General features: G+C 43.7%; 2 protein-coding genes across 3 annotated transcripts in view; one reads left to right on the forward strand and one right to left on the reverse strand.

Annotated features, from left to right (window-relative positions):
- The window catches only part of GUCA1C (guanylate cyclase activator 1C), a 1,146,160-nt gene extending 1,139,801 nt beyond the window's left edge, over positions 1–6,359 (reverse strand). For both annotated transcript variants that reach the window (XR_011283581.1, XM_069637318.1), the window contains exon 1: positions 6,050–6,359. Coding sequence is in view for 1 of the 2 variants with exons in the window: in XM_069637318.1 (XP_069493419.1) it covers positions 6,050–6,244 (195 nt within the window). In the remaining variant the exon portion in view is untranslated. The remainder of the gene's footprint in view (positions 1–6,049) is intronic.
- A 10,398-nt stretch (positions 6,360–16,757) lies between these two features.
- Positions 16,758–26,729, forward strand: part of ZPLD1 (zona pellucida like domain containing 1) — a 395,074-nt gene continuing 385,102 nt past the window's right edge. Inside the window, exon 1 of the mRNA XM_069636318.1 lies at positions 16,758–17,604. Coding sequence (XP_069492419.1) covers positions 16,758–17,604 — 847 coding nt within the window. The remainder of the gene's footprint in view (positions 17,605–26,729) is intronic.

A 26,729-nucleotide genomic window follows, 5' to 3' on the forward strand; every position in this document is an offset into this window, starting at 1 on the left:
ATCTTCTCTCCCGTCTCCCCATCTGAAGTTTCCACCCTCTTATCCAAAGCCCACCCCACGTCTGCCCCTACTGGCCCTCTCCCTTCCCTTCTCATCCCTAAGATTTACCTTCTTCTTATCCCCTACCTCACCTCCTTCTTAAACATCTGTCTCTCTTCAGCTACCTTTCCCACTGCCTTTAACATGCCACTATCATCCCCATTCTAAAGAAACCTTCTGCTGACCCACGTCTCACCTCCAATTTCAGACCTATCTCTCTTCTCCCATTCCTCTCTAAGCTTCTCGAATGCCTGACCTACTCTCAACTTTCATCCTTTGTCACTAATTCCTCTCTCTTACCACCCTTCCAATCAGGCTTTCGTCCCAAACACTCAACTGAAACTGCTCTCACCTCTATTCTTAACTCCCTTCTTACTGCTCCCCATGCCAAACAATCCTCTATCCTCATTCTCCTTGATCTCTTTGCAGCCTTTGACACTGTTGATCACCCCCTTCTCCTTCATACTCTCTCCTCCTTTGGCTTCAAAGGCTCCGTTCTCAACTGGTTATCCTCCTACCTCTCTTCCCGCTCCTTTACAGTCTCCTGGAGTGGCCGGTCCTCTCCCAACTATCCTCTTGAATATAGCGTACCCCAAGGCTCTGTACTAGGCCCTTTCCTCTTCTCTCTCTACACCTCCCTCATTGCTCCTGTTATCTCCTCGTTTGGCATCTCGCACCACTTCTATGCCGACGACACTCAACTCTTCCTCTCTTTCTCCTCCTTCTCTACTGACCTCCACCTACAACTCTCTTCCTGCCTTACTGCCATTAAGAACTGGATGTCTTCCCGCTTTCTCTCTCTCAATATTGACAAGGCAGAAGTGCTATTCTATCCCTCTAATGCTCTTCCCCCTCCCTCTCCTCCTCCTTTCATTCACTTCCCTCCCTCCAACCTTCCTATTTCTCTTCAAGCTCGTAACTTAGCCGTCCTCTTCGACTCCTCCCTCTCCTTCTCTCAGCACATCTCCCTCACTTCTCACACCTGTCGCTTCCACCTCTTTAACATTCGCAAAATCCGTCCCTCTCTCACTTTCCACGCCACTAAACTCTTAATCTCCTCCCTTATCTTCTCCCGCCTTTTCTACTGTTCTTCCTTACTCTTTGGACTTCCTGCTTCTCACCTTACCCCTCTTAAATCCATCTACCACTCTGCTGTTCGCACCCTCTGTCTCCTCACCCCCCGTAACTCCATCTCTACCTCTCTCTCCTACCTTGGCTGGCTTCCCTTTCACTCCCAACTTAAATTCCAATTCCTATGCCTTGTCTTCAAATCTCTCCATGGTCTTGCCCCCCCTTATCTCTCCTCTCTTCTCTCCTTCTACTCCCCCTCCCGTTCCCTTCGTTCCGCTAACCATTTCCTCCTCACTTCACCCCCATCCCCCTGTGCCTCCTCCCGTTTTCGCTCCTTCCAACTCTTAGCACCCCTACATTGGAACTCCCTTCCTCTTGATATCCGTTCTTCCCCCACCTTCACCTCATTCCGCACTTCCCTTAAATCTCTCCTTCTCCATTCCCCACCTTGAAATCCCTCCCCCTTCTACCTCCCCCCTTTCCCACTCTTATCCCCAACTTCCCCCCTCCCTTCTCCTACCTTCCCTCCTCCACCCTCCCCTTTCCTCCTCCTTCCCTCTTCTTCCACTCCCCCCTACCCTGTCCCTCTCCCCGTCCTCCCTATCCCACTCAGTTAATTGCTCTTCACACTGTTTTATTGCTTGATCGATTCATATTGTAATTGCTTCACTGTTATATCGTTCATGTTTCATGCATTGTTGTTCCATGTACAGCGCTTTGGCGTAAGGCGCTTTATAAATAAACAAATACAAATACAAATCTGGCAGGTCGGGCAGTTCTTCATATTTCTCTTGTCCAGCAGGGCCCAAGCAGTGTAACAGCAAAGATTTCTTCCTCTCAATGCTGTATGTTGCTCCACACACCACATGGGCATAGTGTTCAAATGCTTTGAGCCAGCGTTTCCATGGGAGAGTTGGCTCTCCTGGTTCTGGCAGAAACATGTGAGGAGGTTGAACTCCTTGCATTGCCATGTCAAAACTTGAGTATTTTTATGTGACTAATGGAATGATTACACTTAGGCACTTAGAATTACTGATAGGTCTCCCGCATAGGAGACAGATAGAGGGATTATCCCACAATGGTAAACTTCACTTCACCTTGAAATGATATGTGTTAACACAGTGCACCAAATGTTATAATAACTCCTACAACAATTGGGACAGTATGTTCGTTCTTTGTCTCTTCAGGTACAGTCTTATCTCAATGTATTATGGAGATTTGCATTGTAAATATCCCCTTGGTAAAGTAAACGTCACGAGGGTAGCAAATCCCGTTCAGAACATTGATGGTGTACTCATTGGCACGTAGAGTCTAGACAGTGTGAGGAGCGGCGTTAGAGCTCCATAGGGTTTTCCTTTTCAAGTAGAGTACGATTGAGTAACGAACACCCGTAACACTTTGGCGTCGTTTCACAGTGAAGATCGACTGGCAGAGTGAGTTATACTGAAAGAGTAAAGGCACATAGATGCACTATGTTTTGTGTTTTATAGCATGATGAAAGGGAGAGTATGATTACATGGATGCCCTTTCAGAAAAATAATTCCTGTCAGCATTTCATTGCTAAAAATCCAAAATGTTTAGGCTTTCTCATCCTCAACAATTGCCATTCTGTCACATCCACCCCTCTCTACGGTGTGGGGCCAGACAGAATTCACGCTGCCCATATGGGTTACCCGAGCCAAGTGCTTTGTGGCATAAGTCAATGTATTATCACTAAGCTATGGTTCTGTGGGCTTCAATCACAGGGCATTGGATTGGCACATAGTCCTCCAAATTAAGAACAGCTATGAGAGCTGAGTTTGAATATCAACTCCACCAATACTTACTAGAATTGGCTGTGAATTTTTTATTCTGTTTGTTACAGACATAGAACATTAAAATAAACTGGCTTCTTTATTAAAATGTGGAGATCATTGCATGGCTTGGACCACTGAGGGGAAGAATCGTGCAAGGGCGATTAGTTTGTTCTTAACAGCATTCACATTTTAAATCCACATGCTTTATATTTTATGGTATTTGTATTTATTTATTTATAAAGCGCCTTACGCCAAAGCGCTGGTCACACATTGTTGTTAAAATAAGCAGACTAACTAATTAAAATGCACAGCACACAACTAGTATGTGCTCTAGCTGTGGTTTTGCTTCCATCACAGTAGAGTAAAGGCACCACCTGATATGGATATGTTAACCTCCTGCATAGTTTCCATCACTGGCTTTGGTCGCTTGCAAGGTGTTTGCATTTGTTTCGGCCCGAGCTAAAAATAATCCTAAATTGTGATTAAGACACTATGGTATCATGCCTGCAATTAACACGGTACCTTGTATACTATCATACAAAAAGAGGTCTGGGAGCCCCCTCTACCGTGAACAAACACAGGCAAATAACCTGTTCTTTGGGAAGGTGCCCACTCGGGAGGGTCTACAACCACGTTTTAGCTCACTGTACCTTTCCTAGAGGAGAAATATTAATTTGCATATCAGGCTGGTCCCACCCACTAGGGCAGTCTAGCACCAAATTGCTAGGCAATTCTCCTCTGAACAAGACAACAGCAACCCCAGACATTTGCTTTCTGGCCTGTACTGTCCCACATTCATATAGTGTATCCTTGGAGTAGTCACAAAGGAGTGTGGGATCCCTTCTACTGAGAATGAACACGGGTCAAATAACGTGGTCTATGGAATTTCTTCCACTCAGGAAATTTTTCAGCCACATTTTAGCTAACTGCATAGGAGAACGATTTGCATATCATTCTGGTTCCACCCAAAGAACAGGTTATTTGGCTGTGCTTGTTCTCAGTAGAGAGACTCCCAGGCCTCTTTTTGTATGTTTAGGAACTTGGGGCTTCTCCCTAAGCTACACGTGTCTGTGGTTGCTGTTGGTACTCTTGTTCATAGGACAATTGCCAAGCATTTTGGTGCTGGACTGCCCAAGTGGGTGGGACCAGACTGATATGCAAATGGTTATTTCTGCTCTGTGAAAGGTAAAGTGAGTTAAAACGTGGCTGTTGACCCTCCCAAGTGGGCCCCTTCCCCCTAGTAAGCTAGTCACACAAGACGTTGAGAGGTCACCTGGCTAGCTGAATGCAATCGTGTTTAGTGATCAAAGTCAGGGTAGGTGTAATCTACCATACTTGCCTGTCTCTCAGATGGAAGTGGAGTTCTGCAAGGTTGGTTACTGTACCATACCATACGTACCTCACCCAACTCGACATTCGTCCTACCTTCAAAAACACTTTTTGGAATTGGCTTTTTCTAAAATGTATTTTGGTGGTTTTGTTTCGATGTTCTCAAGCAATTATAATACAAAAAATATAAGAACATTATATTTTTTATAGGAATGGAGTACATAAAAAATAGGAAAAAAGCAGGGGGTCAATCAAAAAAGAAAATCACAAATACATATTGAATAAATGCTGCAGGTGTAAAAAGTGTACATTAATGAATACATGAAAAGTAGCAACAGTGTATGGCTTGAAACCTAAGGCCCAGTTGATTTGGGGTCACCCAACTGAAGGGGATCACACCAAGTTTGATTCCTGGTGCCCAGACTATCACTGGTATGCAAGGTAGGCGTTCAACCCTGTGGCCACCACTGCTACTGGGAGTCAATACGTGCGTAGGTGCCTATGTGCTTGAAAGGATGCCTATGCCACACTTTACTCGCATTTGCCGCGTGCCTATGGCCAAGGCTAGAGCATAAAGGAGCAAATGCTCCCGCCCCTCATGAATAGCAACTAGCCAACTTCTGGTGAAATGATAATCAGTGTCGTCAGAGGCAGTGCCTAGTCCATATCGAAGATAGATATCGTTCAGACCACACCTGGGAACTGTGGCCAATGCAGCCAATTTGACAGATAAAATGCAGCTTTACGGACTGAACTAGATTACAGTTACTGGACACTTCAGCTAGGCATGTAAGTCTGCGTATATACTATGATAGCGATACTTGGACATTTGAGCTTGCGCCAGCAATGATTACTGTCGATGTGCAATATGAGGCTACCAAGGCATTAAATAAAGCCTGCCATATTTGATTTGTGGGGGTTGGTTTATCAGGCACTTCCCACCATAGGTGCATACCAGAAGGTTGCCAACCTCATCGCTATGTGTGCCCGGGGAGGTTGGCCAAGTCGGCTGTATTTCTGTTGGATCTAATATGTCTTTTTTTATAATGCAGTTCCTTTACTTGCAAATGTAGTTGCATTGTGAAAATGCCTTTCGAGCACTCTGGCTAGTGCATATTTTTCTGTGCTCACTTCTTCATCCGTGTGCAACTGGCATTTCTGCTGAATAATGCTTGATACTAAAATTAAATACTCCCCTGTAAAATCACTTCAATAATAAAGAAAAAGATATAAGAAGCCTGGCAAAGCAAACATATCGATCGATCTGTATATTCATATAACAAATACCGTTTGAATTGTGAAGTTATGTCAAAAGCCTCTCTAGGGATTACGTTTTCAGCAAATGATAGGTAGTTTTTTCTTAATTGAAGGCTTGACAATCATTTCTAAACATTGTAGACGCCTTTGATATAAAAATCCCTGCTGTCAATGAGGCACCAGCAGGCACTTTACATGTCAGTGTTGCAGCACTTGTCTAAGGCATGACGCATACACGTGCTTGGACATTTTAAATAATGTGAAGGCAATACATCCGGAGCTGCATCATACACAACAACTATTACCGTTTGATTCCACGTTTATCATACACTGCCATTATAATGTATTTTACGTTGAACGGGATACGTTGCTTACCAATCAGAAGCCACTACTGAATGTTTTCTGTTACATGACTATGTTTAAAAAGAATAAGCAATTTTGCGAAATAACTTGCTGTGATTGTGTGGAGCAATTTGACCACAGCCCCCTTTAAACGGTATCAAAACAATCTCTTCGTGACTTTTCAATAAAGCTATTATTAAAAAAGAGGGCCTTACCTTGTTCATATCAAATGTATTGAACACCTGGTCGGTATACTTGTTTGCTTCGAAGTTCATGCCCTGCAAGCCGAGCAGAGTCTTGAACTCATGCAAACTAAGTTGTCCGGATGGGCATTCCTTCATGAATTTCTTGTACCAGAGATGTATCTCCATTGCGTCGCTATCATCCGCTGAGGAGGTGGCGGCGCCCATAGTGCGTCAATATTGTTAAGCTATTTTTCCATTATCCTGAACGCACAACGTAGTTTACGAACTGACACAATTATCACATAATGTTACTGCGCTCATCGTAAGAAACACGCCTTTTTTAAACCTCTTAGTGGCAGTGACTGAAATAGACAGAGTAAAAATAGAAACCAAGTCAGATTAACGTAATTGACCAGTTTTAAGGAGGACGTGTATTAATCACCTGACTTGCCTTAAGATAAACAACGGAGCATTAACAAGCTATTTTTGGAACCGGGACAACAGACATGTCGGGGGCCTATAAAAAGAAACCGTTGGTTTATACACAAAGATACATTTCTTACATTAGTGTATACACGGTACCCCTTATTTTCCTATCTACCACAGAGGCTTGTTGTATTCACCTTTTACTATCAAGTATGAAAAAAAGAACAATATGCTAAACTCTAAAATGTTTCTTTCTGAAACAAATTATAATACATTATTTAATACCTGATGACCTGCAATATCACATGAAACTACTCCGAATTGTCTCATAAAACATGGATGGCAGTATTATTTGTATACACATCTGTACATCATATACAGGATAAGGTACTGCAACTGTCAGGTAAAATTACACATACTGCTATTTTGCCGCTATATTTGTGGATCTCCCCCAAACTTTTTGCTTTTTTTTCAACCTCCTGTCCTGACTTCTGCCAGTGGAGCACAGCCTTCAGCTGCTCTCCACTGGGCTTTTGCTCACCATTATGGGGAAACCAACTTTGTTTCCCTTAGTCTTATGACTTTGTTGCCACTATTGGCAACTGTATTTCAGTATGCAAAGTACATTACTGTATCGCATACTGGGGTTCTTGCGTTTTTGGTTCCTAGCTATATACTAAGGATTTTGGTCATTGGACAATATGCCTAGGAGTAGACTGGTGGCAGCAGAAGCTTTTCCATGTATTTCTATGAACTTTTGCAGAACCACACCGCTCTTACCCCTTTTGGCTCATGACTGTGGCTAGTGTTTCAGTCATGGCTGTGTCACAAGGTCTTTTGTCTTCTCCTTTGGCCATTTTGTTTGTTGCCCTTCCTCCTGATCTTTGTGACCCGGGAGTGCTTATGTGGGCATGTATTCACCCGCGAAAGCTGGCGCCTTTCCTAGGCTAATGCATGTCACGTGTGTGGGTACCCAGGAAGTGGGCTGCGACTGTCTGCTTGGAATCCACACTACTGGCGCCAGGATGTCTGGTGTACACGAGTCCCTGATTGGTCCACTGCTGGCATGCATGAGAGGGGCAGATCTCTTCATTGGCCAGCTTTGTGCGAGCACACCACTGGACTTTAGGCTATGAGGAGAGGTCCTGAGAGCAGACCCGCAGATCACCTATAGGTCCAAGTCAACCTATACACGGAGTCAAGTATCCAGAGAAGCAAAGCAGATCCAAGGACTATCGGAACCACGCAGAGAAGTTTTGGCACGCTGAGCCCACTGTAGTCCCGGTAGAACCCTGCGTTGCGCACGATCTCGGAGGGCCTACAACGGTGCTTCAAACCCTTGGAGTGGTGGCTCTAATCCCTCTCAATGTCTCCTCTGTGTCCTGCAAATTAGTCTTCTCGGAAGAGTCCCTGGGCCCTCCAGTGGACCGAGCAGCTTGTAACTTGGGACCCATGCTGGAGTGTTGTTTCATCATGTTTTGGCTCAAACTTTGGAGAAATCCCAGTTCACACTGCAAAACATCTTCTTGCCAAATCTCATTGTCCCAGCTGCTTTGGTCCAGGAGAGAGAAGCATGCTTCAGTCCGTGAATATTGGGTGCCCTTCATGGCGGTCGCTGCTTGTGACTTTTCCGCCTTTCTTCAAGTGTCCTGAGACCAGCTGCATCAGTGCTTTCTTTGTCCTGCAATTGTGATGAGAATCCCAGCTCCATTTGTAAACCGGACCCGCATCTGCACCAGCAGCACCTGAGCATCTTAAAGCTTAACCAAGGAGGGGATTTCGGACTCCTGGTGACCTTCTGCAAACATGGCAAGTTTGACCCCAGAGTCAGCTAAGGGCGATGAGTAATCATACTACTTACCAGTGTCCCCTAGTTTCTCCAACCCCTTTTTAAGCATTAAGGATCCCTTGTGGTCCTCTCCTTGGCTTGCGTGGCCTCTGCTTCTTAAAGCTGTCAAAAAGTTGGGGACAGCTTTGATCTCTGCAGTAGATCCTCCTCTGACTCTCGGAACCAAACTTTCAATATCCTCTTCTAACTTTTTCTTGACATTGAGCACAATGCTTCAATCTTCATAGGGCTGGACTTATAAAGTTAGGAATATCCATTCCTGTAGTAAGTCATTGTGATAGTTTGTCTGCTTTCCCTCCTCACAGGTTTTGGTGGGAACCCGCACTTTACTGCATTGACCAAATAGTGACTGTACATACATTTTCTATAGTGTGTGTTTAAGTAGTGATATTACTGTGTTTTCCATTATTCACGTTGTTCTGGGCCTAATACATTGTGTATTTTTGATATACTACTCTCTAAGGGTAATTATTGTCCTACTGTGTGTGCTCATTCAAGACGTCAGATCACCCCCACTACTCCTGAGACTTAGGGCCTCATTACAAATCAGGCGGTCTGGAAATAACGGTGGCGGTAAACCCGCCGCCACCGTTGTTTCCGGACCGCCTGATCCCGACTCCTGCAGGCGGGAGGTGATGTTCCCGCCAGGTTTGACCTGTAATGCCCCGGTAATTCCAGGAATCACGGAGGCGGAATGGTAATACGAGTCCGGCGGTAACCAGTCGGTTTTACCGCCTCGGTTACCGCCGGACTCATAATGAGGCCCTTAGGCTTGGCTGCTCTTCAAGCTACCTTGAATTGGCCTGGCTAACTTCACAGAAGTGTTCCCTGTTTCACTAACAAGAGTGGCCTCTTGAATATCTGTTCATCAGAGAAGCATAAGTTATATGGACATTGCAACTCACTAAGGCAGAGGCACCGAGTGCGCGGGTGCACCAGGGCTCGGGCACCAACCGGGAAAGGCCATCTGTGTAAAAATAGAGGAACAATGAGAAAGGACTAGTTTAGAGGGTCACAGAACTCTAAGGTGACTTTCAGTATCCTTTTTGGTTTTGGTGAATTTTTGTTGCGCTTGTGCCACAAAGCAACTGAAAATATTGTTACAGAAGAAAGAGGGGGAACGGAGGTTCTGAACTGTGAATATCTTGTATGCATAGCAACCGGCACTACCACAGCGTGAAAATGCCAAATCACTAAAGTTTATTATTCCAAACTCCTCTACCGTACTAACTAATGTATAGCTCCCTAAAAATATTTGCTCCAATGGAAGAAGCAAGGCGGGTCCCAAGCTGTACAATGATTTGTAAGGTAGAAATTTCAGACTATTTTGGGATATTTTGTGTACAATCAGTATATTCTTGGGCTACCTTCGACAGCAAATCTAATTGTAGTCCTCCCTCTCTACATATAGCCACCCACCCCATACCGACTCTCTCTACCCCACCCCCACTCAAGCCCCACCCACCGCCACTCCCACTCTCTTGACCCCATTCACCCACCCCACCCCATTACATGTACTGGCTGGGTTTTGTTTGGACTAATTTGGGCTACTTTTGAGAAGTCCCCCTGAGGCGGCTTTCTTCTTCATGTTTTATGTCCTAAACCAACTAACACCACCCACCCCACTCTCTCTACCCCACAAACTCATGCAGTCCCACTATCTCTACCCCAGCCACCCATCCACTCTCTCTACTCCTTCCCACCCAACCAACCACAACTCTCTCTACCCCACCCAATCACCCTAAACCCATGTTCTCAACCTCCACTCTACCCACACTCTCTCTTGAATCTACCCACTCACCCTTCCCCACTCTCTCTACCCAACCCTACCCGACTCAATCAATATACCCACTGTTCACTCTACCCACACCCCTACACTGCCCCACTCCTCTCTGTACAGCCACTGACCCTACTTCCAAACTCTCTAGCTCCACCCACCCATCTCCATCCACTATCTCAATCCTGACCCACGCTAACTCCACTCTCTCTACACCACTGACCCTCCACTCTTTACACATATCCACCTTCTCTCTGCGCCAGCCACCGACAAAACCCCCACTAACTCTACTCTCACCCACATACCAACCCCCATTCTCTCTACCACCATACTCCCTCTCCTCCACTGTTTCCACCCCACCCTCTCACCCTAATCCCACCATCTCTACCCCCACCCTACCCCAATCTCACTATCCCTAAGAACGCACCTTACCCTACTCTCTCTACCATCACCCACCCACCCTAAACACACTCTGTGTACCGCAAAGACCCACCCTATGCACACTCACTCTACCCCACCCTACACCCACTCTCTCTACCCCCAACCGCCCACCCTAGACAACTCTATGTACTACCAAACCCACACTCTGTCTACCACGATAAATTCCCACACTCCCTACCCTGAACCGCCCTACCCTCATTCACCCTACCCCAGCCTCTCTACCCCCACCTATCGTACCTCCACTATCTCTACCCCAGCCATCCACTCTATCTATCTATCTATCTATCTATCTATCTATCTATCTATCTATCTATCTATCTATCTATCTATCTATCTATCTATCTATCTATCTATCTATCTATCTATCTATCTATCTATCTACATCAACCAACAACACCCTCACTCTCTCTATGCCTAGCATCCTAACCCCACTAACTCTAACCCTACCAGCCCACTCCCCCCACTCTCTCCAACCCCACCCACCAACACCACAACATTGTATATAACCCACCCACAATACCCACTCTATTGCCCACCCACCATGACCCATCTCAGCTTCCTCTCACACTCTTGCTTTCTTTCTTACCCTCTCATTCTCACCCTTTCTTGCTCATGTTTCTTCTTGCTCATCATCGCTGGCCTCCTCTATCAATCACATCCTCCCTTCCTTTATACCCCTTCTGATTCTCTTGCACATCTGCACCCCTTATCGCATTCTACTTCAAACTTTGCAGTCTCCTCCTTGTACCCTGGCGCATATAAGTGCAAAATGAAAAGAATAACAGTAGAGGCCAAAATTATTGGCTTTGCCAATGTTTGTTACATAAGCTAGTGGGGAATGTTTTCCTTATAATACATGACCCCACTATCATCTCCTTTCATAGCTGGGGTTGCATTGTGAGTTTGGCAGAATTTCCTGTGGAAATATCGCCAAACTCTGATGCCATTACTGCCATTTGGTTTGGCAGTTAATCTACCCGATTCTGAGTGGTTGCAAGGTGGTGCTGGTCACCATTTATGACATCGATAGGGCTCCATTGGGGATTTGGAGCATTTAGTGTAGGCACTAATTCTGAGCACAGCAAATCCTCCATTTATTTGAAAAAAAGTGGGAAGGAGAAACCTCCAGTAAAGTTCCTTTACTTTGGATCCCTCCTCTGAATATGGCTGTGCCATATAGTGGCGGTAATTCCATTACCGGTAAATTTTTACCATACCGCCATATTCCTTATGCAGTCGTTGGTGATTTTCATACCCTAATGTAAGTGTAGATACATAAAGGGTCATTTTAACAGTTTTTGGGGCCCGGGGCACAGACTTGGACCTCTCCCATATCCCATTTCACACCCCCACCCGCAACCCAACTAACAGAATCAAGGGATTACATGCCTCAAGTCAAATTCAACAGAAGGAACACAGCCGACTCTTTCCTAAAACTAGGCCTAATTTACTGAAACTAATAATGACCCAGGAAGAAAGGCATTAGATGCACGTCCCTCTTCTGTCCCTGCAGTCTTGTAACATGAATGCAACATAACCTATTTCCTTTGGGGTGTAGAAAATGTAACAACCAGTGTATGGTGATGAATAGAAAAGATATAGAGGGAAACGATTGAGTCCTGTAATAAGATTCTGCCAGAGATTATGAGGATATTATTCATGATGTGTTTGCTAACTACATTAAACCAATTATCGTTTTCATGATATGATATGATAGGTTATTTATAATGCCCTTAATACCCAGAGGTTTCTAAGCGTGGACCCGGGGATCGAACATGTGTTGCTCTGTGTCATCTTGCTTCCAAGGCGAGCATGTTGCCCCAGAGCTATACTCCCGAGACATGGGAGGGATTTTGTTCCATAGGAATGGCACAACATGACAAAAGTATGCTACCTGAAAGGTGTTCTTATTATAATGAACTAAGGCAGAAAGGCCCACAAGGAACAATTATTAGAGACATGAATGGGCTAGACAATGAGAAACAGATAGGAACTATGTAAATAACTGTGTGTAAACAGAATGCAGAAATATATTCTGTTTCAGTTATGTTTACAGTTATTTGCATACGTATAGACATCACTGCAAGTGAAAATACAGAAAATGACATCACAGGGAGTGAGCTCAGAATGTGTGAAGAGACAATGGGCATAGTATGGTCACTACGCGTTATATGTCGAACGCCCTCAGTGGGACCGGAGTGCAGGTATGGGAAGAAATTCAAGGAGGCACTAGTATGCATGTGTGCATATTGGCCAGTACAATAATATGAGTGGTGCCAAGTACCCATAAGTCACCCATGCCGAGCTGGCATGTGTACTGGTGATGAAAAGTGGTCTAGAGAGGTATGTGAGAGCGGGAGAAAGATTATGTGTGCAGCTACTGATCAAATGTTTGTCACGAATGGTAGCTTCATTCTTATGGCAGAGGTGTTGTGCGAAGTACCTTCCAGTGGTCTACGATGGCTGATGGGTGTAGGTCTGTGGCCGTGCCTTTGGATAGTTTTCCTATGCATGGAGAGTGAGAGGTAAGATCCATTTTCTACATTGTAAACAGTGACCCAAGATACAAGTTATGTCTAAACTTACTTTAGAGGTTAAATTCTACATGCTCCTACGTATAGTACAAGGATACCATCAATATTCTTCTATATTCCACAACTGGGTGTACTCCACGTTCTTCCTGATTCAAACCTTGGCTAACGTCCTTAATTTCACTTAGAATCAGTATCCATGCTAGATTCTTCAATTACCTTAGATTGCATATTGACTAATCTGCGGTCACCTAAATTCAGTGCAAAGGCTACATTCGAAGTTCACCTAGAAATAATATAGTGGCTGCATTACGCAAGGACCTGGAATAAAGGGATGGCTACTATGCACAAGTACCTAGAATCAGGTCTTGAATTCAGTCATGAAAGTTGTACAATCCATATGACAGCTTGTAGAGATCGCAAATTATCTCATGCCAGTTGTGGCATAAACCAGACCGGCTTTCAGATGCACATCACATTGTATTCTGGTACTTGTAATTCTGTATTTTTAAGTTTCGGGAGGATAGCTCAGGGCCTAGCGCACGTCTTGGAAGCAAGACGACACGGAGCAACACAGGTTCGATCCCCGGGTCCGCGCTTAGAAACCTCAGGGTATTAAGTGCGTTATAAATAACCCATTACATTACAAGATGAACAGAAATACAAGGAGCCTCATTACGAGTTGGGCGCTATTCTGGCAAAATCTGCTGGAATAACGCCCACCTGAATTACCATTACTGCCATTTGGTCCGTTGGAATAACCAGCGGATTACAAGTGGGGGTTGCAGTGTAAATCCCCATTTTTTATGAGTCCCTAGCACTCTATGTGGCTTTTTTGGTGGAATTACCGCAGCAGTAATTCAGCAGCAGTAATTCCACTGATTTTGCTGATTTGTCAGCAGAGAGTCAGAGGTTTTACCTCCAGTATGATGCTGGAGGGAAATCCTCCACTCGTAGTCTGGAGGAGTGAGAATATTGGCGGTAATTCCCTTGCGGCACATTTTTTCCTGCTCCGCCATACTTGTATTGAGGCCCTTTAAAATTATGTGCTAAAAATGCCTATTAAAGAACATATTTTGAAACTCTATTTCAGCATATTTGTAAGAAACAAGATTGCATGAAGTAGTTATACTTGATGGAAAAGTGGGTTCTGTGTATGCCACTCAATTTGGCATTAGGATTATAGTTTGCAAATACACTTTTGAATATGTTCATCCTCCTTGCTTACATAATTCACGAGCTCTTTAGCCAAGTGGTAACATGCAGCTAGTGACTCTAACATCTGCCATAATGTTTGAGTGATAAATGATGTGGTGGAGGCACGCAGCTTTTTCATCTGAACGCGTTCACATAGTTGTAATAGGCTACTGAATTCTGTATCTTCTCTCAAGGAAATGAAATCACTCGCCCCTTTCCTGTCTAAACTGTCAAATCATTTATGTGAGGTTCGATTGCTCTTTAGGAATTTCACATTTTTCTTCTGTAGAATCTTATTTTTAACATATTTATTTCTATAAGGAATAATATATTTGTCAGATTTGTCTTTAAGCAGCAAACACCATCATGAGGGCAGACATGGAAATCAGAGAGCAACTGATTGACCCAATTTCAGCCATTCTGCTAGTGCCCTAGCACACCACTTGGTGACAATCATAGAGAAGCAGAGAGGGAGGGACAATGGCAGAGCGAGGGAGAGGTAAACAGAGATTGGGAGGATAGGCAAGGAGGTTAACACATAATAAGAGCAGAAGGGACTGAGCAGGAAGGGTGAGATAGAGAGAGGGAGAGAGTGTGAGCGATAGAGAGGAAGAGACTGTGAGCGATAGGGAGGGTGAGAGAGACAGAGAGAAAGAGGGGTGCGACTCAGAGTGCAGACAGAAGTTAAAGATAATGAAGGTAAATCAGGGGATCAGAACAGAGAGACAAAGAAGGTGTGCAGGAGGAGCGAGGCAAACAGAGGCTGAGGAAAAATAAGGAATAGTGAATATGAGGAAAAGACAACAGATGGTGTGATGTGGGTGAACAGCCAAGGGGCCAATGAGGGTAAACAGACTTTATTTCAGGTTACATCAATGGGGGTTAACGGCCCGGTGCCCTCACCGCCATACTTTCTTTGCTCTGGCCGATAACTTGCGCTGCCGGTCTGTAACTGCCCGGTCCAGCCCTTGAAACAGGGGATTAATGCCTTAATAACATTCTCCCCAGCTCAAGCACAATCGGGTTCTAACTGATGTCACAAACTACTGCAAGGTTTCCCAGAACAGGTATGAAACTATGTACAATGACTATTCGTCTAAAAATATGTACACTACATAACACACCTTCTTCCCTTATAATTGTACTGAAGAAACAAGGATGAGGACGTGTACCTGTGAACAGAAAGAAAATTGAAACACAACATGGAATTGAACAAACATAACATGGTAGGCACATGAGCACCTACAATTTCTTCACAATGCCCTCCTTATTCCACACATTGCCTGATTCCATTTGCACTGCATTTTCCAAATAATTCCACAAGAAAACTTTGAATCTGCCTTCCTGCTCCATCTTGGGAGTTTGATCTTAACTTCATCACCTCTTTTCAATTTCAAAAATCTGCATCCATGTCTTACATCATACCATTTGTTATACTTCTCACCACATGATCTCACTCTTCCATGAATCAACCTAAGATCCAACTCCACCATCTTTGTCCTTTAGACAAAGGAAGAAGAGAACGCGAAGGGGGAGGAGAAAGACAAAAAGGGAAACCCAATACGAGACTACAACAAAAGAGAACATAGTAATGCATTTATCCACAAGAGTATTGACCAGCAAAGAAACAGAAACACTACAAAAAGGTCTAAGATTTGTTCCCACGTATGACAGTACATTATTTGAGTCAAAAATAGAACTTTACAAACTCATCAGAAAGATGAAACTTAAGGTATTCTTTAATGAGCTGGAAGATCAACAAGCTAAGGAAGAAGCTGAGCTTAAAGAATTCAGAAGCAAAAGCACGTTCATTCCTCCAATAAGTATACCGTCCATAGAGATTTTCCAAAAACAGGTTACAAAAGACTTTGAAAAACTCAAGTTTAAAGGGCGTTCGCCACGCAACATGAAACCCCATGAATTGAAGTTGATACGTGACCTATATGGAGATCCATTGATCACAATAAGGGCTGCGGACAAAGGAGGAGGTCTTGTTCTGCTTAACACGAGAGAATATGAACAAGAGTGTGAAAGACAACTGAGCGATGCTAATACATATGCCAAATTCACACATGACCCAACACCTGAGATAAGAGAAAACTTGACGTCCCTGTTAGATAAGGTGGAGGAATTGGAGTGGATCAATCACCATACCAAGAAATTTCTGACCAATCCACACCCCAGAATACCACACTTTTACACGCTTCCTAGGTGCATATAGATCCAGTAAATCCCTCTGGGAGAACCATTGTGGCAGGGATGAACAGTATACTAGAACCTTTAGGAAAATATGTGGATTATTCTTTGCAACCACTAATTAAAAAAACTAAAACATACATCAAGGTTTCCACCCATTTCCTACAATTATTGAATTCTACTACATTCAATTGCAATAATATCTGTTTCACAATCGACGTCAAGATTCTTTACACATCGATCCCCCACGATTTAGGGGGTGAGGCGGTGGAGTGGATGTTACTCAATGCAGAAGAGATACCAGCCCAAAAGGAGTTCATAATGGTACCTCTTGAGTTCATTAGTAATAACTCTTACTTCAGATATAAAGATGATTACTACCTCCAAGTTGCTGGGACAGCTATGGGAGCCACCATGGCTCCCTCCTATACTAATTATTTCATGCACAAATTCGAATCAGAAAAAATACTACAAAATGAACATTGGCATTCGAAATTGGGCCTTTGGATAAGATATATCGATGATATATTTGGAATATGGAAAGACACAGAGGAAGAGTTGCTTCATTTCTTTTCATATTTGAATAGCATAGATGCCCGTATACAATTCACTCATGAATACTCGCTTACAAATATCCGTTTCTTGGATGTAGACATCAAGATTACCACCTTGGGATATCAAACCACTATCTTTCGTAAACCCACAGATCGGAATAACCTCCTGCAACGCCTCAGCTTCCATCAACCGAGCCTCATAAAAAACCTTCCATATAGTCAAATGTTGAGGGTAAAAAGACTGGTAAGTGACCCAGAAGATTACCAAATGGCTATCCAAGAAATGGGCAAAAAGTTCTTGGACAGAGGATATTCAGAGGAAGAAATAACCACAGCTCAATCTCGTGTAGCCACCCAGAGCAGAGAAGATTTACTTAAGGTCAATACCAAACAAGGACAGGCTCCACCACTCGTCTTTGTGTCCAAATACTCTTGTCAAAGCAATCGCATTAAGTGCATCATCAAAAAACATTGGAACACACTCCTATGCGATCATCGAGTGGAACACTTGTTTAAAGAAGCTCCCACATTTGCTTACCAGCTGAGTCAGAATTCAAAGGACAGATTAGTTCAAACAAAACCAGCCTTGAAAAAGAAACTCACAACTAAGATTGGTACATTCCCTTGCTTGAATTGCAGCATTTGTGGCTATGTCATAAAAGGAGAGACGATTAAGCATCCCTATACAGGGGAGACAATCAAACTTAAGAACTTTGCTACATGTGACTCTCACAACATAATCTATGCCATAAAATGCACATGTGGTTTGTACTATGTGGGACAGACACTCAGAATAGCCAAGACTAGATGGAATGAGCATAGATCATGCATAAGGAACCACAATGCTAACTCAGCGCTATAAAGACTTTGGGATGAGAGAAAACACAACCTAGCCCAAATCCGTTTTGTAATTCTGGAAGTGGTCTTCAGAAGAGATACCCATGAGAATTTTCAAAGGAAGATGGACCAAAGAGAAACCGTTTGGATTGACCGTCTTAGCTCCCTTACTCCAAAGGGGCTGAATGAAGAAATAAACTACATGTGCTTTTTGTAGTACAAATCGGAGAAACTGAACCAACAGATGTTACCAGATTTTGATTTTTTACATGTAAATGTGGACCCTCTGCTCCTTGTCTCTATGGCTCCCTACTATAAGACTTGAGTGTATTCACAAATACTTTGTTGCAATTTCTTCACTCTTAGATTTAACCTTGCTGCCTCCCTTTTAGTGGTGGAGCCCATTGAACACAGCATGTCTCTTTATATTTATTTTTTCCTATAGATCTTGAATTTAAAGTTGACCTTGTCGGTCTCACGTTTAGCTTATAGCTTTAATGTCTTTTTTTATTTTGCTTATCCATATCCGACTTGTTTACATACGAACATGTTTCACAGTGACATACCCTTCATAAGTCTACTTTGGACCCTATGTACCAATCTGCATTACAACTAATAGTTATGTGAACCTATAGACATCCGCAATCCCCTTTTTTTATTTTTTTTTATTTTATTTTTTTAACACTCATTAGACCTAACGTGATTTTTGTCAGGCAACCGTACATCTTCTAATAACTTTCACTATACCTAACGCGATCTCTGTCAAAAGGCAGCACTGGCGCTACTGTGCATTACTAGATCGCATCGGTAAAGCAATACCAACATTAGCTCACATACTGCATTACATCCATATGCGCTTCTCTTTGCAACGCGCAACTTTTCGTAACGTGCTTTTGTCCTTTAAGTTCGCATATGCACTGCAATCACGTTCAGACACATTCCGAGTGTCCATCACCATGGAGACATCCCCGCCCCATGGCTTGCGCCAGGGGGTGGGGCGCGAGGCGTACGTGCTCTGCACAGACCACGACGCCTCACCCCGTCTCCATGGTTACATTTAAAACAAAGTAATTTCCACCGCAAGCGCGTTGGAAGCTGCACACACGGCTGACACGTCTTACAAGCTGCCGGGTAAGCACGGTTACATCCAGTTATACTGAAGCTCTACCCTCTGCATATTTTGCGAGGATTACTCACAGTGATAATTAACTTCTATTTTTTGTAGATCCTCCAGTTGTGCTCATGCACAACGATATGATCCATGCGCTCTTTGACTTGATTAAGGTATGACTTGCCTTTATGGCAGATACACTGATAGAAGATGCATAACCATTGCAGCAAACTAATTGAAATGCTTTTTGTTTCTTGTTTCCTTTTTATTTTCTACCAAAACGGATGTGGTTCACAAATGGGTATGTGCTTTTATAAACATTTTTGATAATATTTGCTATGCATGTTTTGCAATGTATCTTGTGAACATTGTTAGAACAACAGTTATGAGATATCATTTATTGCAATAATACTGCCCTGATGAAGGTTTTATCCGAAATGCAATGGCACCAGAGTATTATGGGCAATTTCAGATGAATACTCAATGTGTAATTCACACAGATGAACTTTACCAGAAAACATTTCAGAAATGTGCATTAAACATTTTCTGTTATGAAAACTCATGACTTTCAGAACTTCTTTGGAATAACATTTGGATACTTTTTACAGTAGACTATATATGAGCAACCTAATTGGGGCTAACTGTGAAGCGCCTTTCCTAGCAAAGTGGGGTCACTTTGTTTTTTGGAGATTAAATCCTATCATTTCCCCCATCGCCCTGGCTGACCTGCTTTTGCGTCACTAAATCATATCCCCCGCCCCTGAGCCTGTCATCAGCAGACGCGTACCGCCCATTTCACAACGCCAAAGCACGTCTCGTGCCAACATTCACTGCGCTTCAGCTAATGAGGTGTCATCATGGAAATGGCAGGACGCCTCTTTCCTCAATAAGTATAAACAGACCGTTTCACAACACACAGCAGCAGATTTTCGATTCCATTCCTCTCTCTGTGTTACTTTGAGTATTCTGTGACTCGTTTCTGTGCTCTGGTCAGCTACCTTCGTTGCTTGTAGCCCGTGTGAACAGATACCAGTACCACCGCTATAAATTATTTTAGTTTGTTTAACACACAATGGCTACAATAATGCGCTACCTGTACAAGCCCGAGTATACCGAGGAGGAACTACTGGAAAGGGAAACACGCGAAAACGATGGGTCTTCGGATGGCAGTTGGGAGGACGATTCAACAGCTGAAGAGGCCTGGACCTAGTCGCATGGACGGTGTTTCCACCTGGTGCACATGCAATCGGTGCGAGCTAATGCCAACCGAGGACGAGAACTGCTGCTGCTGTGAAAACTCGAGATGCGTGGCCTACATTTCGGAAGGCGAGCCACGACCGCAATGCATCACCGAGCTGCCAGACTTCAGGGCAGCCTGCCTCACACGGTCCGTGTTGAGGATAATGATGGTGCTTATGCACGAACTTCGCGCAACTGTTCGTCCTCGTAATCCGAGTAACGAGTAAGTATACTCTGCTTGTCATGCCACTCCTATTTCATGGTCTTCTACTATATCCAAAATTACATATACATATCATTGTAACGCATGAACGTCGTTCAATAGTGTGCAGTGTCTAGATAGCATTTGTCTGAGCAGAATGCCATTAGTTACAAGAATTGTCATTAACAACAAACGTTTATTAAACTTATCTTGGTCATTTAAAAACAGTTTGTTTCATTCCTTTTCACAGCTGGTACCGGCTGGTGGCCTATCGTTCCTTTACATGGTGGCTCCACGGGAGGCTTGGACACCGCGTTCGAAGAGTGATACCCGACTGTGCCGTTCGTGCCATAAGAGAAACGTTCCCGAGTGACAGCGGTCAGTAACAATGTTTTAAGTCTTGTATTTTTGTGTCATCAAAATAAGATACAAAATAAAACACCACATATGTTTTAACAACGGTTGTTTTGATTTTTTAAATGAATCAAGTGTGTCTCCATTCAAGGATGGACGTCAGACATCTGTGCTCGGAATGGGTGAAGGTCAGATCGCTGTGAAGCAGGGTGGTCACTATCTAAGCTAACATAATATATTCTCAATAATGCATGCACTAAATAACACTTGTTCAAAGTCTTTCAGTCGGTTATGTCTCTATAAAAGTCACACATATATCTATACTATCAATTAACAGTGGATTATACAGGCCTTAGGTTAAGGGTCTTGACCACTATAATACACTGTTTGAAGTGTGGGTCTGTGCTCACAAGAATCTCCGGTATGTGGCATTTGTTATTGATAGGCAACGATATACTGCAGTAGGGGTCTAATGTTAGTTGGTGATCTGCTAGGTGGGCATCATGGCGTGATCAGTGGTCTGGCACATGAAGAGAATACCTTGCAGAGACACAGGGTCAGAATGGCAGTAAGTTTCCACTGGCGAGGGTGCGTGGGCAAGGACACGTTTGTGGAGATGAACGAGCTATGTGCTTAGTTCAGGCTGGTTCACATGCAGGACCGTGATCTCAGAGGAAGAGTGATGTGTTACATTTATTAGCTGTTGTAAATACCTCTGGAGTTTTCCAGTCAGAGTGGGAACGAGGGTGGGGGCCATGTGCTCTGCGCAGTGAGGCCTGGTCACCAAGATGGAGTGGAAAGGGGGTACAAAAATGGATGCCCCGTGTCCTGCTCAGTTGTCCCATCTACGCGAATGTCATCCAAAGTTAACATCACATAAAGGCAAGGGGCGAACCCACTACTGGAGGCACTTGGTACGAGTTTCTACTGAGAAGTAAAGGATGAGAGGGGCCTGATGGCCGCTCACTCCCACACACTTGCCTGCACGCCCCAGGTCCATCCATCCCACCCCCTTCTATCAAAGGTGGTTTGCACCCGGGGATGAGCGCTGGCATGGAGGGCTGTCACGGCGCAAACGGCCAAGGTGCCAAACAGCATGTACACCTCAAAAGGTATCCCACGCCCGACGGCCATCGCTCACATGGCCTCCTCAGACCCTGTGTCTCCAGGCAAGCCTCCCCTGAGGCAGGCCGCCCCCCTGCAATCCACATAAGTGTGTCTCCATTCAGCAGTCTTCCTGTGCCTTATCTGCACGCCCCAGGCCCATCCATCCCACCCCCCTCTATCAAAGGCGGTTCGCACCCGGGGATGAGCGCTGGCATGGGGGGGCTGTCAGGGGCGCAAACGGCCAAGGTGCCAAAAAGCATGTACACTTCAAAAGGTATCCCACGCCCGGGGGCCATCGCTTACATGGCCTCCTCAGACCCCGTGTCTCCAGGCAGGCCTCCCCTGAGGCAGGCCACCCCCCTGGAAACCACATAATACCACGAAATACACACGACATTCATTCACAAACACAACCCTGTTTCTAATACTTTATAAACCACTTGATATGTCTCATGAGAACATCTTTGTGCTTTGCAAGTCAACTCCTGCACCTTCTACCTGAGAAGCACTGAGATCTATGCTAATCTGCTCGTCGTTGTGCTATCTGTGACCGCTTCGAGCAAACTTGTCAGCTTGCTACCTGTGGCCATCTACCTGTTCTCCTGCAACATACTGCTCGGCCTGCTGAATCCAACTGTTTGTTGGTCAAGGTAAGGCCATGTATCCTAGTCATATTTCGGTCATTTTTACATTTCTATCTATTTGCGATTACAGTACCCAATGGTCATTGGTCTCATTGCTATTGACTTCAGTTTCAATTGTTATGCTATCAATAGTTCTATTTAATTTCATCTGTGTCAATTGTCATCGAATTGCATCCTTCGGGGGTCCAGTCTATAATGTAAGCATGTTTCCTTTTCGTGCAAGACAGAACATCCAAGGGACGAGTCACATGTTCAGAGTTTAGTCACATAATTAAAAAAAATTCTGTAATTTATGCAAATACTAAGCTGCACATGATGAACTGGTATAGTTCCGGCGACCAAAACAAACCTTGCATTGAGCATGGTATGGTTCATTTACTTTTATATGACATTTTTATTCATCAAGGTTTTATAATAATCTTGATATTTACTTTTCAGAATTTTCAACAATGCCTGCCTGTTCGATTAGCGGTTGCCCTTCGAAGACCCATGCTAAATCTGGAGGCACTACAATGCATGTATTCCCGAAAACTGTTGATCGAATAAGAGAATGGGTCAGACATTGCGGATATCCAATGGATGAGCTGGAAAGTAGAGTCCAACAAGTCTTTGAGGACAAGCGGGGTGATCGATACCGCATCTGCAGACAGCACTTTCCCTCGAACATGTACACCACATCTTGGGTAACAAAGAAGAATAAACGGCGATCGACACGAAAATTGCTCGCAAATGCTATTCCCACTCTATTCGTTCACATTCCGGCACTGGTGAGTCAAGTGTCCGTTTTTACCTTTAGGCCTTGCGGTAGTGTGTAAGTAGCCGAATGGATTCATTGATATTTTAGGTGTTGTTTCCAATTTGTAATACTTTCGACATTGATATGAGTGTATAGCTTTTTGAATAATGACATTTATCAATATATTATTTTTAGATTTCATAACCCACAAACGAAATCTATATGTGGGCACAGGGAACTGTGCTATATTGCGCATTACTCAAGTATTCTGTCTCCTTACATGGCAATTTTAAATATTGGCATTTCATTATCAAACAATAATTTACCTTTACAACTTCTTGACTATCCCTTGAATCTGAAGCAAGAACATTCTACTTCCGTGACGTGGTCGCAGTTATCAACCACTTCTAGCCCGTATCAGGTAATCATACTTGGCTATTCCGCTACAGACTTGTTTTATGCATGTCAAGTATTAGTTTTTACGTATCGTGTGATTATTTTACCAATTGTTTGGTTAGTGCTTTCCAATTGATATACACCTTAGTTGTCGTCCCCTGGTGTTTGTTTTCAGTTATAATTAGTGTTATCCATACTAATGCAAGTACTGTCTTTCAGGGAGATGCTGAAGCGTCCACCACATTGACAACAGCTCTAGATGTTCTTCAGCAGCACGAGGTATGGATACTGACAGCTCCATCGACCGTGATCATCTGGACTGGAACACTTGTTGTTTGATTGTTCTACACCATGTTTCATTCGTGGTTAGCCATTGATATGTACCTGTGCGGTCGACCCCAAGTGTGTGTTGTGTTTTCAATATTATAATCCTTACTAATGCAAATACTATGTTTCAGGCAGTTGTTGAAGCTTCAACCCACGCACTTGATGCAGAGCCTGACATTCAAGTAATTCCAGGGGAAGCGGGACCATGCGGATACGAATCAGCGCAACAGCTTTTGGAAGTGCGCACCACATTGACAACAGCCCTAGAGATTCTTCAGCAGCACGGGGTATAGATACTGACAGCTCCATCTAGCGTGATCATATAACGTGATTCCATTTGCTATACTTTCTTCCCTATTAACGCAAGTACTGTGTTTCAGGGAGACGATGGAGCTTCCACTACAATCACAAGATCCCATTTAGATGATGCAGATGTAAAGAAATCGGAGACGTAAGTCGATTAAATCTGATCATATTTAAATATTCCTTGATTCTTTTAGACAATGCAACATTTGTGGTTATCTCTTTAGATGTACCTGTGCCGTCGACCCCAAGTGTGTGTTATGTTTACAATATTGAAAACCATACTAACGCAAGTACTGTGTTTCAGGGAGTTGCTGATGCCTCCTCTTCAATACAATCATTCGTGGCAGTCCATGCAGGGCCAGAGATATGGATACTGACAGCTCCATCGAACTAGGTCATCAGAGCTCGATTACTTGTCATTTGATTGTTCCACACAATTTTTAAATCGTGTTTGGCTACTGAGATGTACATGTGTGTTCGTCCTCACGTGTGTTTTAGGCTAACAATATTTTGATACAAAGTAATGAAAATACTATGTTTCATGGAGTCGATGGAGCCTCATTCCGTGCTGTCTATGCGGATACAGAAAATATAGTCGTTGCAGCGCAAGAGGAAGGGGAGACATGCAGATACGTATTGGAGCAACAGCATGCAGATGTTGAAGGTTGAGTCAAAAAAGTTGCAAAGAAAAGAAACAAAAATAAGGTTAGTTACAAACAGTTCATAACTTTAGAAATGTTTTTGTGCTGGGGACTATTTTATGTTTTTTTCCAGTCAATTGTACTATACTTTATCTTGTGTTTAAACTGAACATTCCTTTTCCACTCTGTCCTCTAGTTACCCGTGGGTCTACAAACTATACATACACAAACAGTGAAGCGAATGAGAGATGTTGCTTGCCAGACCATTTACACTATGGAGGCTATGGAGGAACTATTAATTCAGACGCGGCGTGTTGAGACTCGGGATGCTCATGTCCAATGGCCAGAAAATGAAATGAATGTGTCCGGAGAATCCAGCAAAGTTGTATTGGACCATTGCTACAGTACGACCGCACCACCGCAACAACATGATACTGGATGTATTGAAGATAGCTCTGAAGTAGTCGCAGATCAATTCACACAATCTACAACCGCCAAAAAATTGCCACCAAAAAAGCTGTCAACATTGTTGTGTTCTCCCATCAATGTTGAAGTAGCAGATGTTGAAATGACAGAGAATGAACCAGCAGCAGCATTAACCGACGCATCAGAACTTGATAGCAGCGATATTTCTTTCAAATGCGGTGATATGTCCTCAACGTCACAGGCCGAAACAACTTTGACGCAGGATGACAGTCTAATGAAAGAGGGCAAATACATAGTATTTGACAGTTGTTTGATGGATATTATAAGTATGCTGAAATGTGGGCATTCCGTCAGAGGGAAAGTATGTGGGAAGCCATTGATTCATGTGTCTCGTCAAAAACAAGGCAGTAACATCACAATACATGCCACCTGTACAGTACATCATACGTTTTCATGGTCTGCACAACCGATGCTGGGGAAACTGCCAGCAGGCAATCAACTGTGTGCAGCTGCATTACTTTTTAGTGGCTCCAGTTTTAGAAAGGTAGAGTCTTTCTTTCAGTTTGTGGGACTCCATTTCATTTAAAAAACGCAGTACTACAAATACCAACGTGATTATCTGTTTCCGGCCATTAGTGATGCTTGGAAAATTTAACAATTGTCTCTAGCAAGTACATTCGAAGGCAAACGATTCAGGCTAGCCGGCGATGGACAGTGCGACAGCCCTGGATTTTCTGCCAAGTAGTGCACCTACCACTTTCAGGACATGGATAGTAAGAAAATTGTGAGTTTGGTGGTCGTGCAGGTAACACAATGTACATCCTCAGTGGCCATGGAGAAACTATGATTTATAAAATCAGTGGAATATCTGCAATCGAGGGGAATGCACATCGACCTCACAGCCACGGACAGACACGTTTCAATTGCCAAGACAACGAGAGAGCAGTTCCCACATATTAAACATCAATTTGACGTATGGCATCTTGCTAAATCAATCAATAAGAAAATCTCGGCTGCAGGAAAAAAAAGGTTTGGCAAGTATTTCAGAGTGGTCCCAGTCTATCAGCAACCATCTTTGGTGGAGCTCCAAACCTTGTGAAGGGTCAGTGGAAATACTACTTGAAAAATGGCGGTCACTGATGCACCACTGTACCAACGTGCACCGCTGGTCAGAAAACCTACATTTCCACCAATGTGAACATGGCCCTTTGTCCCCAGTGGAGGCACGGAAGAAGAAGTGGTTGAATCCATCTTCACCGACACACAAAGCGATTGAGAAGATTGTTTTCGATAAAACTCTATCAAGAGATTTGAGTGGACTGACAGAATTCTGTCACACAGGAGGTTTGGAGGTTTTCCACAATATGTGCCTAAAGTACAGGCCAAAGCGCTTGCATTTCAGCATACAGGGCA

This window comes from Ambystoma mexicanum, chromosome 7p, assembly GCF_040938575.1.
Source record: "Ambystoma mexicanum isolate Mex_15411 chromosome 7p, UKY_AmexF1_1, whole genome shotgun sequence".
NCBI lineage: Eukaryota > Metazoa > Chordata > Amphibia > Caudata > Ambystomatidae > Ambystoma > Ambystoma mexicanum.